This window comes from Zalophus californianus, chromosome 2 (assembly GCF_009762305.2).
Source record: "Zalophus californianus isolate mZalCal1 chromosome 2, mZalCal1.pri.v2, whole genome shotgun sequence".
NCBI lineage: Eukaryota > Metazoa > Chordata > Mammalia > Carnivora > Otariidae > Zalophus > Zalophus californianus.
Window position 1 is genome coordinate 3,574,803 of NC_045596.1, and position 16,450 is coordinate 3,591,252.

Below are 16,450 nucleotides of genomic sequence, written 5' to 3' on the forward strand. Positions count from 1 at the left end.
ACCTGAACTGGAGAGGATCCCTTGTGCGTGGGCGTGTGTGTCACATGCGCACGCATGCACGAATTGAAAAAGTGGCTGATGACTTAAGACACCCTCATTTTATTCCTTCCTTTTTGACCTGAGTTTTCTGTGCCACGGAGTGGGTACGAGGGGCAGCCGCCCTGTGAGAGCTGGTTCCCGTGCCTCGTTACCTCACATTGTGTATGTTCGTCTGCTCATCGGTTTGTGGCAAACGAGAGCGATCAGTTTCTCTCATATTTGAGGAAATTTCCTTTTTTAGAAATGACGATCACTGTTCTTATGATTCGATCCCACGTGCAGGGGTACACAGATCTCCCCAGAGCGGTAAAGGCGTCATGCGGGGTCAGAGACATGGGCTTTCCATCCCATCTGGGTGGGCTTCCCTCGTCCGACAGAATCCTCAAACTGCAGGAGCTCAGGGGCGTGTGGGGTGGGCTGTCTGCCTAACGAGGAGCCTGCAGAGCTGGCTGAAGGCCTGTGGGGGTCTGGCTTCCGTGCGCTGACCGTCTGCCCTCGGCCCCCTTGCAGGCTACCTCAACGTGCTCTCCAACAGCCGTTGGCGGGAGCGCTGGTGCCGAGTCAAGGATAACAAGCTCATCTTCCACAAGGATAGGACCGATCTCAAGACCCACATCGTTTCTATTCCTCTGCGCGGCTGTGACGTGATCCCGGGCTTGGACTCCAAACACCCCCTGACCTTCCGACTGCTTCGCAATGGACAGGAGGTGGCCGTGCTGGAGGTAAGGTGCCGGCCACGGCCACGCTCCAAGATCCTTCCCTGGGGCACCGTGGCTTCTGGCCGTGTCCCTCATGCCCACGGTGGTGGCCTCTGCCGGCCTTTTCTGTCGCCTCCTCCCCAGGCCGGTTTCCGTTCTTACTTGGCGGTACAGGCCGCCCTGCACCCGCCCACCACCCGGCTTCCTTTCCTCCGCATGCCTTTGGGTGGAGATGAGCTACGTGACTCCATACAGCGCACTGCTTTCTAAAGGTGGCAGAAAAATAACTCATTTTGCCCCTATGGCCCACCTGCGAATCAATGGTGTTTGTTTAATTTGCCTTTTGGAATGTTCTTTACAGACGAAACAGGTGTTTTTAGATAACCCTATAGACCGTGGCTCATGTGCCAATCCCATGGAAACCGAAAGAACACCTTTAATTCCAAAGCGCCCTCAGCTTTGTGTGCATCTGTTACGTGTCTGCCTGCTTTTCTGGAACAAATTCTTCACTAAAGCAGAAAAGCAATTGAACCTGGTTTCTTAGCTATCTGCTGAAAACTGCCAATTTTACTTTCCACCTATTACACAATTTATTTTCTGCTCACTATGAATTCAGACCTCCTCTTCTTTATCTTTTTGTTCATTTACATTATCATGACTAAGACGCAGACTCGCGTGCACACGCAGCTGTGCACAAGCACCAGGGCTGTGAACTTCCAGAGTTCGCAGACGTGGGCTGTGTCGGTGGCAGAAACAAGGCTGCGTTAGATTTGCTGCACAGGCTCGGGTGCACTCCATTACTCAGGGATAGACCCAGAGTCCAAACGACCGTAGTGCTAGATGGATGGAGAGCGAGCCCGGGGCTTGGGGCCAAGATCGAGGTGGCCCGTGAGGCCGTCTAGAAGGTCTTGATAGGAGATAGGAGTTTGTTTCGGAGACTCTTTTGACAGAAACGACTATTTCTCGCGGGGCTGGGAAAAGACTAACACTGTTCTTCGTCCCACGGGCTGGTAACCTGTGAGGCTGGCCAGGATGGAAGGTGGCCGGCTGTGGACTCGGCGGTCCTGGGACCGCCTGGGGTCCACACTCCTGCCCCCCCCCCCCCGCCTGGGGTCCACACTCCTGGGCCCCCGTCCTCATTCTGCCCCCACTGGGATCACACCACGTCTTTTTCTCTCCCTGGGCTTTTTGATTCACCTATAAAATGTGAGTGTTGGGCCAGAGTCTGTACTTAGTAAGATTTATGCAGGCTGAAAACTAGGGTGGGTGCAGGGAGACAGCTAAAAACACAAAGGAGGAAACTGTGGCCTTGATGTGAAACAAGGCAGGTCTCCTGGGCCAGCTTCGGCAGCAGCCCTGGGATGGGGCGCAGTGGGGGAGGTCTGAGTTGGCGCATGCCTGATCCCGGAAGGGAGAGAGGCAGACCTGGGGGCGGCCTGGTGAGGAAGGCACCCTTGTGCACCTGCAGCCCGCAGGTGGGAAGGGCCCCCAGTCCTTGTGAGGGAGGGCAGCCCCTTCCTCCACGGCCCGGTCATCAATCACACACGCGCACGCGCGCGCAGAACCACGCGGCACCCATCACACACAGGCAGCCTGCATCGCTCAGTCATGAAAGGCAGTGCACCAGCCAGGAAATGTAATCTGTATGTTTTCTAAGGTCATTTTAACTTTTACTGTGAGATAATTTCAGGAAAGTCATGATAATATCAGAAATAATTTCCATGCACTCTCCATCCATATCCCCCGATAATAATATTTTCCTGTGTGGGGGGTCTCCTGCGCTCCCCCCTCCCCCATTCCTCTCCTTCTGTGTGAAGTTTCTCAGAACCTTTTACAGCTGTGTTGCCCCTTTATTCCCTCAATACTTTATTGCGAATTTGCTAAAAGCAAAAGCATTCCCTTACCAAAACCAGAATATAATTATCAAAATCAGGAAATTATGGGCGCCTGGGTGGCTCAGATGGGTAAGCGTCTGCCTTCGGCTCAGGTCATGATCCCGGGGTCCTGGGATCGGGTCCCGCATCGGGCTCCCTGCTCCTTGGGAGCCTGCTTCTCCCTCTGCCTCTCTCTCTCTCTCTCTCTCTCTCTCTGTCTCTCATGAATAAATAAATAAAAAGTTTAAAAAAAAAAAAAAATCAGGAAATTAACGTTTACACACCCCTGTAATCTGATCCATAGATCTTAATCGGCTTTTCCGAGCTGGACAGTGTCCCTTGCAGGCAGGAGGAAACCCCAGACTGTGTGTCGCCTCAGCCACTGTCTCTTTCTCCGGCTGGCTGGCCTCATGGTGTGGAGACATGTGGAGGGTACAGACCAGTTACTGCATAGAGGCTGCTCAGTCTGGGCGCATCTGCTGTTTCCCTGCTGTTGGGCTCCAGGTGGGCTCCCCAGCCGGAGCCCGTGGTGGGTGTCGCAGCGCGTCCCGCCGGGAGTCGCACCTGTCACCCCCCCCCAACAGCCAATAGTGTCCACTTTTCCCCTTGGGCAGGGTGTCTGCGCGGTTTCCCCACCGCACACTTACTGGGCTTTCCCTTTGTCTTTAAAAGCATCATATGGGAAGGTATGTTGAGGCCATCTATGTAAATACCCCATCATCACTCACTTCTGCGCCTGCTAACGTTAGCGTCCATTGATGACGCTTACCTGAAACAGTCGTTATAATGACAGGTGCTAAATAGGGACTTTGAAACTCCATCATTCCTTCTATACACATTAGTTCACACCTACTGTAAGGAAGGTTTCCCGCTCCTCCCATTTAATTATTAATCCCTTTATGTATGTGTATCAGGGGGGATTCAGAGAATATTGTTTTAATCAGTGATTATATGCTTTATTGTCATGATTTACTTTGGTGGAATCATCCCAGATTTGGTCAGCAGAAGGCCCTTCGAACTCACCCCTGCGGCCTTTGCTGTGCCCCTGGGATAAGACACCACGGGCCCCGCCATTCTTTGATAAGATGTTCTGGGCTCATCTTGTACCTTTCCTTGCCCCTCAGCCATTTCTCCAGAGAGCTCTTAGTGGGTTCCTCCAGGTGGGACTCAGAAATAGGTGTGTGTGTGTGTGTGTGTGTGTGTATTTGTGCACGTGTGTGTGTTATGTACATGTATGTATTTGTAAACATACATATACACATGCATGTGCATTCACACATCCACATCCGTATCTATTTCTGTATTAAGAACCATGAGATCATAACCAATAACCTCTAATTTCAGTTCAACATCACAGGGTTTTTTTTCCACAAGCCTATGAGAAAATTCTATAAACTATGAAGAAAATAATTAATGAGCTCTAGTGTAATTGTATCAATCCCGTGTTATATAGTGTGTTAAAATACTTTTAAAAATGCTCAGGTAGGGTAGTAACAGACACATCAGTATAGATTGAGTCACAGATACATCGTGGCTGCAGATTTTGTTTTGGGGAGGGACAGAAAGACCAGTGAAGATAACACATTTTTGATTTTTATTTACCCAAGTATTCAAATGAATTCATTTTCATTCCATGAACATTGGCTACCTTCTCCCTCTGCAAGGCTCATGACTGGAGTCCCTGCAGCTTGTCCTGGGGCCTCACTCAGTACTGGCTAGGAGGGATTTGTTACTAGCCCATTGTATGAGCCACATGAAAAATAGTTTCTCCCATGTTAACGGCCCTGGGAATATTTACAATTACATGTATTCTGATCTCTGTTCAGCCTGTCAAGCCTGTAAATATAAAACCTCATTTTCTTTACGTCTTTGAGCTAAACTTAATAGATCTTTCTGGGACACCTGGGCAGCTCAGTCGGTTAAGCATCTGCCTTCAGCTCAGGTCATGATCCCAGGGTCCTGGGATCGAGTGAGTCCCTTGTCGGGCTCCCTGCTCAGTGGGGAGCCTGCTTCTCCCTCTCCCTCTACTTCTCCCCCTGCTTGTGCGCGCTCTCTCTCTCTCTCTCTCTCTCTCTCTCTGACAAATAAATAAATAAAATCTTTAAAAAATAGATCTTTCTTTATATTGAAAATTAGTAATTTTAATGAAAATACTTATTTTTTCTTTCACATTCCATTAACTCATGCACTTAATAGCTCAACGTCCCCTAAACTTTAAACATCATATTCTGATGAATCAAATGTTTTGAATACCATTATAAATGTAAAACTTCTGATTTTCTAAATCATGTCGCAAGGGTGACTTAGAAATTTAATGAACAGGATCTTAAAGCTATATTTCAGACTGGCACATTCAGCAGATCAAATTTGGGGTGGGGACCATTTCAAAGATCTTAAAAATGTCATGCATAAAGCAGCTAGGGGCTATAAAGCATGATTGCGCTTACGTAAACACAGAAGATAGGAAAGAAAGTCGTTGTACCATCTAATCAGGGGAATTAAGATTGCCATTTCAGGCCAGGTTAGGAGGCCCCAACAAGGGCTACGGGGGGGGGGGGGGGACAGAGCTTGGAGCCCACAGAGGTGTGGGTCCCATGGGGTTTCCAGGTCAGGCCAGGCCCAGGTTGGAGGGGCTCCTCCTTCTGGCCAGATTTTGTTGCCAAGTTAATGACGCTTTCTAGGCGACCTCCTCCAACTGAGATTTAACTCCCTGCAGCAATTCCTGCACCTCACACCTGCTGCCTTTCCCCAAAGTAATCGGACGGCACTGTAGGACTCAGATTTTGTTTCCTTGGGTGGAAATCATGCTGTAACTTCCTGCATCGAGACTTGGTGTGCACGCAGTATGAGTGCATCGCTCAGGCTGGGACGGCGTCTCCACGCCTCTTTATGCCCCTCATGTGCTTTTGGTCGCATTGGCTTTGCTGCTACACGGTGTCTATGCAGACGTGCGGGAATATGAGACCCCTTACCATCACTTAAGTGCACGCACGCTTCTCCCTTCTCCTCCCCAGGCCTCCTCTTCTGAGGACATGGGCAGATGGATTGGGATTTTGCTGGCCGAGACGGGGTCCTCCACAGACCCCGGGGCCCTGCACTACGACTACATTGACGTGGAGACGTCTGCGAACGTCATCCAGACGGCCAAACAAACCTTCTGGTAAGATCCGTGTGAAGTGGCCCTGAAGCCAAACAATGCTCTTCTTTCACTAATTCTTTAACTTTTTGTGTGCATGGACTCGGGGGGAAAAACAACTAAAGACTCTCCCTTTTGTATTATGTTGATGCAAACTCTGCTGAAATATTTGTCATTTCCTCCCTCTGTGTTTTCTGTTGGAGCAGGGGTGGCGAACTTTTTCTGTAAAGTGCAAGACAGTAAGTATTTTTGGCTTTGGGGGCCAAATGTTTCCTGTTGAAGCTGCTCACTCTGCCATCACAGCCACAGACCGTGGGTAAGGGAACCCGTGTGCTGTGTTCCGATAAAACTATTTGCAAAAACACGCAGCAGACTGGATGGGTCCCATGGCCTTAGATCGCTGACCCCTGTATTAAGGGGACAATTCTATGCAACAAATGATTTACATCTGCTGTAAGGAGGACTGAATTTTCAAGGTCATCGGTCATGTACTTTTAAAACTTAAGTTGTGGTTTTATTTTCTTTAAAAGGCTTATTTGTATGAAAACATTGTTTTGAACCATCTTTCTGTAACATAATGACAACGAAGATAATGATAGCAGCAGTTCTCAAGGTTAGGTCCACAGACCCTGAGGGCATTTGAGATTCAGGCAGCCCAAAAGGCCAGAACTGGTTTCATAATAGTACTGGTCTGTAAGGCCTTTGCCCTGGGGCTGTGAGGGGAGGGGCGCTGGATGAGGAGGAGGGACCTCGGGCTCTGGTCCTGCGTGGTATTCACTAAGTGGAAAGTCTGGACAAGGGATCTATAACCTCTCAGTGCCTGAGCTCCCTTTGTAGAGACCAGGCTAGCGGAGGCAGTATCTGGGGCAACATCTGGAGCTTCCTCTGGTCTCCTGTCTACAGTCCCTGGACCCCTGCTTCTACTACCCTCTCTACCCTCATTGGTAGAGAGTCTGCATTTGAAGCCAAGGACAGGCGCCTGGGAACAAAGCAGGTGATTGAGTTGTATCGTCTGCCTGTGATGATGAACATACCAGCAGCTCTGTGATGGGGAGACCCAGTATCCACAGCGACACTGGCCTGTTTACCATGAGCTCCGCCATCTAGTTTGAACACGAGCGTGGTGTGGCGGGGGGAGTTCGAGCAGTCTCCGTGTGTCTCTCGAGTGGTGCTGTAGAAGGAACATTTAGTGCTTGGCTGGGATGCTCTGGGGCCAGTAGAGGCAACATGAGCTCCTAGGAGGGATCGAGCCCCATGTTATGCCTAGCTCAGGTGAATAGCCTTGACAACATGGATTAATTTCTGTACGACTCTTTCAGAAAATCTCCAGTGACAGTAGAGGTTTCCTAAAGTCTAGACTCCCTGTACTTCTTACAGACTGTCCTTTGTGTCAAATCAGGGTGACATAGTCAAGTACTGACTCTTCTGTTCCTATTCATTATTTTTCCATAAACACCCCCTATCCCGTCGGCCATGTGCACGTGGATTACAGTGAACCCCCTAATCTTTCAGCACACACAGTAAATGAGCACATTTAATCAAGTGGCTTTTTAAGAAATGTAATATCCATAAACCGGGTTTTGCAAAATCTCCACATCTAGAGCAACATGAAAAGAAAGGAGTTTGTGGTTTTTAACTGCTCCTTTGGAACTTTATTAGATCATGGAGCCCCTCCTCATGCACGTGTGTCTTCAGCTGTAATCAGCCAACTAATAACCACACATTAGAGCAGCCCGAATAACAGGATTTCCCCTAGAACAAAACTCAGCCTCCGCTTTCCAGATGAGTATTAATCTAAACCAAATGTGGGAAGGTCCTGGTTTTGAGAAAGGAGCGTAGATTGCAGTATTGAAAAATTATTTATTAAAAATACGTGCGTAAGGAGTTTTCGGCCACGGGAATTTTTGCTACTAATTAAAATCTTTATAAATGTTAGTTAGCAATAAAGGTTATTTTTGTTTTCCAGTTCTCTAGCTAAACGTATATAAAACAAGAGAAGAGATTTAACAAGCAAATGATGTTCAAAATATAAAATATGGCAGCTTGCCAGTGTAATAAATGTCCTGAGATTAAATTAATTTTTGCTTTTATGCAGATTGGCAGCTGGTTAATGAATCCTTTCAAGGTCGTCAGGGGGAAGTGTCTGTGTGCTGGATATGTCTGAGGGGGAGAGGACAGTGGTGTATTTTGGGAAGAAGGCAGTAAAAGAAGAAATAGTCATTTAAATTCTCCCGGGAGAAGTGTATTTAGGAATATCAGTAACGGTAAACCCTGGAATCTATTTTCCCAAGACCTAGCCTATTTTTAAATGAGATGCATAGATTATCTGACACAAGGAAACATTCTGAATTTTTTTTCCTAAAACTGTTCTCAAGTGGCCCGTGAGCAGGCTATAGTCATAGTGGTGGAGCTAAAAGGCCATGGATCAGTGTGGGCAGAGAGAGGGCAGCGGACAGACCAGAAGGGACCTGTCAACCTGAGTCGCCTTCTCACAGGAACCCCTTAAAATGGGCATGAACCTCAAGGGTGTTGTGCTGGGTGAATGAGGCAGGAACAAGGGCACGCGTTCTGTCTGATGCACTCCTGTGGCCAATCCACAGAGGCAGGAGGCAGGTGTGGGCAGGTGCCCGGGGCGGGGCGGGGGGTGGGGAAGCGCTGGGGGTGGAGGGCCGTGCCAGCCACCCAGCCGCATGGATGCACTTACTGCCCCAGAACCGCACACTTGGCCGTGGTAAGTTGGTAGACCTTACATTATATTTTCACACAGTACGAGTACTTCCTCTGAGGGGCTTACGTTTTTAACGAGTGGCGTGGGCTCTCTCACTGCATTTCCACTTTTATATGCGTTTAAAGACTCTGTTGCACCCAGGCAGAGGACGGGGGCCTGGTCCGCAGCCAGGGCTCCACGGGTGACCCCTGTGTTGGGATGTGGGGCCCTCCCTGGAAGGCCCAGGCCTCTTCCAGCTGGGGCACCCGTTCGTCTGTGGCTTTGCTCATTCCCACGCCCCGTGACACGCAGCACCCTGCTGGTGTCCGCTCTGAGCTCTGTCCTCCCCCCGGTGGACCCTGCTCCGTCCTGGCATCCCTGCCCAGTGTGCATGGTGCCACACGGCAAGCATGTGATGGTCTCTGCTGCTGGGCTCCAGACGCCCGGTCACTGACCGCTGGGCGGGGTGTGCAGCAGCCGTGTGCACATGGTGCCTCACCCCCAAAACCCCTCAAACGAGACGTTTACATTAGAAACACTTAAATATATATTTTAAGACAAAAAATCCTCCTCTGTTGTGGCAGAAGACTTATGTGATTAAATTTTTCTCTTTCCTTCTTGCATGTTCCTTTTCTACACATTCCCTTTTCCTATACATAATTATCTGTATTGTGAGTACGGAATAATCCTCCAAGTTTTCGTCCCTTGTGAACACATGAAAGAAGGCGGGACTGCCGTGCCCGCCTTCGCCCAGCAGGGGGCGCGCCTGCACTCGGAACCGCGGGGAGAGGCCCCCTGGACCGCAGTTTCCTCTGCTTCTCCGGGGAACCAGGGGCTGGCCTCGCTGGGAGACCTCCTCATTCCCTGTCCTGCCCTCACCAGTTTTATTTCCTCCCATTTTTATGCAGCTAGTTATCACAGAAATGTAAGATCCTGCAAAGAAACAATTTTTTTAAAAATACCATTTTGGGGGGAAGGCACCTGGGTGGCTCAGTTGGTTAAGCATCCAACTCTTGACTGAAGCTCAGGTCTTGATCTCAGGGTGGTGTCTGAGCCCTGCATTGGGCTCCACACTGGGTGTGGAGCCTACGTTAAAAAAAAAAAAAAGTTTATATAATTCCAGACTATTTTCGTTTAGCTATTTACTTCTTTATTTTAGTGTAGAAGAAGTGCTCTCTGAGTTCTCTCTTCCCTGGGCGCTTACATCTCCCACTTCTAACAAACGTAACTTCACGAGTCAGCCGTTGGCACGTCCTTGCATCCAGCCCACACTGGCCAAGAGCCTCTTGGCCCGACACTTAAGGTCCAGAATGAGCAAGAGTGGCCACGGCCGTGCTGTCCTGAGGCTGACGTTTTGGGGGACGAGCTAATCAGACGCCGCGTCAGGTGGCGATGAGCAGTACACGCACAAGGAGCAGGACAGCCAGGTGGCGCTTCGTGTCCAGCACGCATCACCACCGTCCTTGCCACAGTCCTGCGGGGCGGCTGCTCTCGGCACCGTCCTCGGCACTCTCACCGGACACCCCGCTTCTGCCGGGGTGCCGGCTGCTGCTTTGTCCCCCGTCACCTCCGGCCGGGCCCTGAGCATCCAGCTGGACTCCCGGAAGGCTCTGGATTGCTTGGGGGCGTCTAACCCACTTCTTCTCCCTCAGTTTCATGAACAGGCGCGGCATCTCTGCCAACCCGTACCTGGGGAGCACCACCAACGGCTACGCGCACCCCAGCGGCACGGCGCTGCATTATGACGACGTCCCGTGCATTAACGGCTCGGTGAGTGCGCCCTTCTTACGCCGGTCCGGCCTTGGGTGCGTTAGACGCGGGGCGGTGGGAGCCTGCCCGTAACCCGGGACCCCTGACTTCAGGCCGGGAGCCCGAGGGCTTTCTGCCATGCTCTGGGGCAGGATGAAACCTGCACGCCCTCCCTCCTGCACTTGGTTTTGACCAGTTGTTCATCTGCATCTGCACAAGTAGGGAACCGGATGCCAGGACCCTGACTGTCATTCAGCGTCCTGGTCATCACCTAGGTATCTCTGCATGGCCCAAAATACGAGTGAAGGATAGCACATTAGGGTCTGTAACTTGGACACATCCAAAGAGAGCACATAGAGGTTATCGCCCAGCAGTTAGTGCTTGGAGAAGAGCTCAGAGAACTCACATCACAAAGGGAGTGTTGCCACGGCCAAGGCCGTACTGCACGCTCCCCGGGCCAGGCCCCATGCCATCCCTGGGCCACCAGGCATAAAGCCCACCAAGTCCGCAGGCTCGTGGAGAGGCTCTTGAGAAACCAGCCTACCGTTGGTCCCCTGGTATTGGGTGGCTTAAAGTGGGCATCTGTCAAGATCTATTTCAAAGGTTGGCATAGGATATGTTGATTGTTGGTTTTTTCCAAACTTGGAAAGTATGTTAGATCTTTTTCTTGCTGTTTTGCTCACTCATTCTTTTCTCAGTACTTTGAGGGATGTCCCCAATCAGTTCTCTGTTTCCCATGGTCATAAAATCCACACCTGCCTGAGGCAGGAACCGGGAGACCACAGACTTGTCGAAGGAAGTGCGGGGGTCAAGCAAGGACTCCCCGGGCTCGGAAATAGAAGCAGGCTGAAGAGAAGGTTTCTGTGATCTGGGTCAGAGGTAGCCAGCCAGTTACCACGCGCCGAGTGTCATGTGTCCTCGGGGTTCTGGACGTCTTGTCATGGGCGCTCTTCCTTCCACCCTCCGGGGCCTGCCCTGGGGTTCCCGCAGGGATTGGTCTGCAGGCTCCTTACTGGATTGCAGAAGGGGGTTTCTCCTCATCACACAGCCCCTCTTCCCTGCCTGCCTCATCCCTACCCGCTCATCCTCTCCCTCCTTCCCGGCTCTCTGCACGTCCGCTGGCACCTGGGCTCTGGACTAGGGATAGTGGCCTTCCAGTCCAGCAGGGCTGCGGGGGGGGTGGGTAGGGGCGGAGGGGAGGAAGGGCAGAGCGGGGACCAGGCCTGGCAGGCTCACATGAGCATTAGGGCCCGTGCTAGGACGTGGGTGAGGGGTCGGAGCAGAGCCACTGCGCAACCCCACCCTGGCCACAAGGCCCTCAGATGGTTTCCTGTCTGAGGCTGGGTGATCGGGGCTGGGGTGGGCGATGAGTCCTGCCGCAGTGAGGAAACGTGAGCTCCTGGCCCCTACCCTCACCACCACCGGGGTCTCCAGAGTTGGAAGGGCTCCTGGTGCCCCCCGTAGCCCCAGCCCTCTTCCCCTGAGCCCACCCACTTAGGGAAGGCCGCATGGTGACCTCCGTGAGAGCAGGATCTCGAGCGGTCCCTGTGCATCTTCCTGGGCATGAGCCACGTCCAGGGTGGTCCCTGGCTGCCCTGGCTTCCGTTGGTTCTGGGCAACCACAGTTCCTCTTGAGCAGCTGTTGCCCTCGTTGTAGGCCCAGCCACCAAACTCATTCTCACGGAGCACTCTGCTGCTCTGGGCCCTCGGCCTCTGCCACCAGCCGTGCTGGACAGACAACACACAAACCTGTCTGTGGCCCTTCCTGCCCGAAGGCCCCTTCGTGCCCCTTTTCCTGAAAGAATTTTCTCCCTTCTTCCTTAACCTTCGACACGGAAGCCACAGGGCGGGCTGAGCACCTGGACAAGCCCCAGGCCCACACGAGCACTACTCCACCCACCCACCCATGCCCTAGGTTTGGGTCACGCGGGTTGAGGCCATCCCCAGGAATGAGCTTTCTTTAGCGCACCCACAGCGTCCTCTGTCTCAGAGATAACCCCCCCCCCCCCATCCTGGAAGGACTTTGCACTCAGCAGTTGTTAGCGATCGATTCTGCGCATGGATGGTGGGGTCGAAAACGCCAGGTCCTGGGCACAGTGTCTGTGGCTCGCTGGCTTAGTGAGGGCTTCTCTGAAGCCCAGGCCTGTCTTCCTACTGTGCCCCAGCACACCGGGCTCCATTACCAGGCAGTCCCTCCTTTGCAAGGCGTCCTTTCTCGGTGTTACGAAGTTCCTACTTTCTGAGCCCAAACCTGACATTTCAGCAGCGTATCGACTTCAGTCACCCTTGCCCCCAGCCTCCCCCTGACGCCAGCACCAGATCGAAGTGAGTCTCCAAAAGGATCTCCTGCCATGCTTTTAATCGAGAAACCTCTGTGGAGTCTCTGTTTTCTGAGTGTTCCATGTGACTTGATCCTCGGGTTTTGGGGAGGGGATTGTCCATCTCGAGCATTGAAATCACCCTGGACAGCCATGTGAGGGTCATCCTCGTGGGGCTGCCCCGTCCGGGCTTGCGCGTGTGGGCCGCTGTGTTTAGATGGTAGGAGGGTCCCCATGTCACAAAAATAGACACCTCGAAGGGGATGCAAAGGGACAGAAGTGCCCCTCCCATGAGATTTCAGACTGTTCCTATTTTTGTAACAAAAGGCTGTAATTACAGTCTGGCAGAAGGAGACGCGGCCGGGAGGGTATAAAAATAGGATAAAATAAGCATAACATAGGAATTAACATTTCTCTCTTTTTTTGTAAATGCAAAGCAATTTATAGAGACCTTTAAAATAGAAAGGGCTCTGGCTGTGGTTGTGACTTTAGGTTTTCATTTACGCTTTAAAGTCCATGCTCCAAAGTGGCCTGTAGCTATTCTGGTCCTTTGTAAAAAGGTTTCCTGCTAAGACAACGCCATTGTATCAGTTATATGCCGAAACATCCTCTTTTCTCCGATGATTGCATTTCTTTCTTTCAACCGACTGTGTTTGGGTCGCTGCATTTTCTTCAGGCATCAGAGCGTGGCCCCTGGGTGCAGGCTGATAGTCACCCCATGCCACCCAAGTCCCCGATGCCTGCATGACGGACGGGGAGGCTCAGGAGGTGCTTTCTCCCCTGGGGGAGCCTGCAGCTGGGAGGCAACGCCCCGTGGGGTTAGGAGCCCCGCTCTGCTTCCGTTTCCCCATGCCTCTTGAGATTCCCAGGGGAATTATACGGGTCAACAACTGTGAAGCGCCTCAAACAATGTCCAGAGTGTAGTCACAACTATAAACGGAGTGCTTTGCTGGGATGGCAAGGTGCTTTCTGGGGACAGCCAGAGCTCTGGGTTTTGGGGGCCCCCGGGCTGGCAGGCCTCTTCTTATGTCATGTGGCTTCTGCTCTCTGGATTAGGACTTCCAAACTCTGGTACCTTAAGGAAAGAAATGTCAAATCCGTTCTTTTTTTTTTTTTTTTCTCTGCCTTAAAAATAAAGTGGAACAAAACAAAAATTTCCTAAGCCGGTTACCCTGGGAATGATTTCAGGAAAAAACAAAGCTTTGCTGAAGTCTCTCCAAGTGGAACCGTTGTCCACCTACTTGTTGTGTGTGTGTATTTGTGTGTGTTTTATCAGTACCAGTGTGGGGTACATGCACGTGTTTTGGGGGTACTAATAATGTCTCAATATGCTAAAGTCTCTGCTTTCTGTGGCCATGAGCACTAACGACGAAGCTGTGTGTTGCAGTGGGACCCCGAAGACCGCCCTCCTGCTTCCTGTGCCAGGGGCCTGGGAGAAGAGGTGCTTTATGAGCACGCGGTCCTGTACGATAACTTGCCGTCTCCGAAAATCTTTGCGCGCTACCCGCCTGCTGACAGAAAGGCTTCTAGGCTGTCTCCGGACAAACTGTCCTGTAACCATTACAAATACCCTCCCTCCTGCGGTCTGCCTCCCACTAACCCCTCTTCTCTGGGGAGGGCGCCTCTCGGGCTCAGCTCTCAGGTACAGCATCTCCTTCCGTCCTGTTCTAGAATTGTCGGAATCACGGTCCTCCCACGGGGGGTAGTCACCAGCCCGTAGCAGACGAGACTCGTCAAGGGTGCGGTGGGATTTTTGCCTCAACCAGAAGAGCATTTGCAAATGCAGTCAGCGTTGGGCTACCCAGGAGCTTATGAAGCTCCCCTAACTAGTTCGTGGCTGAAGCACTGTCTTTCTTGGCCTAAATCTGGCTCTCTTTCTGTTCTTGGAAAATTCCCCAGTGAATTTGGTGCGTTACGTTGACTAAAGCCAAAGATTAAAAAAAAAAAAAAAAAGGAACAATAAAACTTTTCAGAAGATTCTTGCACCGCAAGCTTTTTTAATGTTTCTGTCACAGGTACGCGAGCAACGCTGGACTCCAGGTAGTAATGGCTTTCGGTCTTCACACGTTAAGCAGGATTTTCAGGGTAGTACAGGGTTTTTCTGTAACGAGTCTGAAAGTGGAATGCCTAAAACCGAGTACACGGGAATGAGGATTTTGGATTATGATTGAATGATAAACAACCTTGGGGTTGAACTGCCATCTGCTCCGCACCCCACAGTTACGGCGAACAATGACGTTTCAGTGTAAATGTTGATCTTGTGTGTTCACGCACTTTCCACTGAAGAACGTTGTGTGCTTGGCGCACAAATCCAAGCGCCACAGCATGAGAATACTCTGCGAACATAAAGCAGATGGGTACACTTTAAATTATAGTCTTTTCCCTCCATTTCTTGGGTAATTTTAGGAAACACCGAGTGCCTGGTAGGGTCCTAGCGTTTCACATAGTGGTGGCTTACGGCAGCTCCCCCCAACGCATGGACTCCCCCCAACCCATGGACTCCATCAGACCACAGCACAGGATTTGTTTCTCATTTTTAACCACAGCTGCTCAGATCTCTGAAGATTCACTAAGTGAACACTTAATCTGTCTACGTACTTCCTTTTTTGTTGGCATTAAGGTTCTCTTAGGTAGAAATCATGGAACGAAATACGCCACCTCATGCTTGGATTGTCCCCAGATTAGTTTGGAATGATCCGATATGTTGTTTCTATGTGCTTGTTTTTATTCATTTTTACTATCTTAAGTAGGAACACGTTTGTAAGGTGAGTCATTGTACCTTTAGTTTTCCTGTGCTCATTTGGTCATTCTGATAGGGCACCTGTTGTTTAATGGAGACACCTTTCAAATATTGAGCACCTACAGTATGCCACACCTGTCTGGCGTGTCACCTGACTTTTTTAGGAATGCTCTGGGGAGGATTCAGTATCTTTATTTATTTGTTTGTTTTTTTAATGAGCAAATGGAAGCTCAGAGAGTTTTAAGGACTTGCTCAGCATGTCCCAACTCACAGAGCCAGAATCTGAATGCAGGTCTGGCTCCCCAGAGCGAGGCCCATAGCAACAGCAGCCATCAGCATTTGCCACCAAGCCCGATTGACGGCATAGGGCTATAGGGTACACACGTATCACTTAAGCAAAACACAGCATTTGTCGGCTTGCCGCAAAGGGGCAGACGTGCTATTGCATGTGTTTTAAGAACCTGTGGGTACTTCAAACCCCATTCATACTGGTCCTCTGTTCTCCCCTTGCTTCCATCCTCTGACCCGTCAGGGAATCAGAAGGTAGTCATCTGTCCCGTGAGGACATCAGTCAGCTGCAGAGCTGCTCAGCCATGCCGCTCCCCTAAAGAGCATCCCCTGGAAAGAAAAGCTGTTCATTTTTAGAAACACAGACTTTTACTAATCTCAACCAAATGCTCTTGGATACCCAACTGTCTGTGCCAGTTTCTTGGTGAGCATTTATGATCTCCCAGTGGAAATCTATATCACTTTTATTGCATCCCAACTGGAGACGTCCAAGTTCCGCCCACCTTGGACCTCAGTGCTAGACCGGCCTAGCCCGCACCGGAAAAGCACGGCAGCTCAGTGTTTGGAAACCAGCCTGGTTTCCTCCTCCCTTCATTTTTTCTGTGTGTGCTAGGTTATGTGAAAGACTTAGGGACTGAGACAATTTACTGAAAAAAAGAAAGGTTTTTTTTTTTTATTATTATTATTGTTTGGTTTTTAATTTTCTTACGTGTTTATTTCAACAGTTGAAGGGTAAAAAGCCCCCAGTAGCCTCCAATGGGGTTCCGGGAAAAGGAAAGACTCTGAGCAGCCAGCAAAAAAAGGTGGATTCGGCAGCCGGCGTGAAGCGAACATCTTCAAGTAAGTTTATCGTTCAGCTTCTTGGCTCTAGTTTCAGGCGTGGTTTGCAGAGGTGAGGCCG

The 16,450-nt window shown here is 50.7% G+C and overlaps 1 protein-coding gene across 7 annotated transcripts in view; it reads left to right on the top strand.

Annotated features, from left to right (window-relative positions):
• AFAP1 (actin filament associated protein 1) overlaps positions 1-16,450 on the top strand; it is a 146,562-nt gene that overhangs the window by 115,402 nt on the left and 14,710 nt on the right. For 6 of the 7 annotated variants that reach the window (XM_027599141.2, XM_027599142.2, XM_027599146.2 and 3 more), the window contains 4 exons: positions 550-761; positions 5,626-5,771; positions 10,107-10,224; positions 16,275-16,389. In XM_027599141.2, the coding sequence (XP_027454942.1) occupies positions 550-761; positions 5,626-5,771; positions 10,107-10,224; positions 16,275-16,389 (591 nt within the window). Of the gene's footprint in view, positions 1-549; positions 762-5,625; positions 5,772-10,106; positions 10,225-13,908; positions 14,164-16,274; positions 16,390-16,450 lie in introns of all 7 variants that reach the window. The other variant, XM_027599148.2, reaches the window with a different exon arrangement.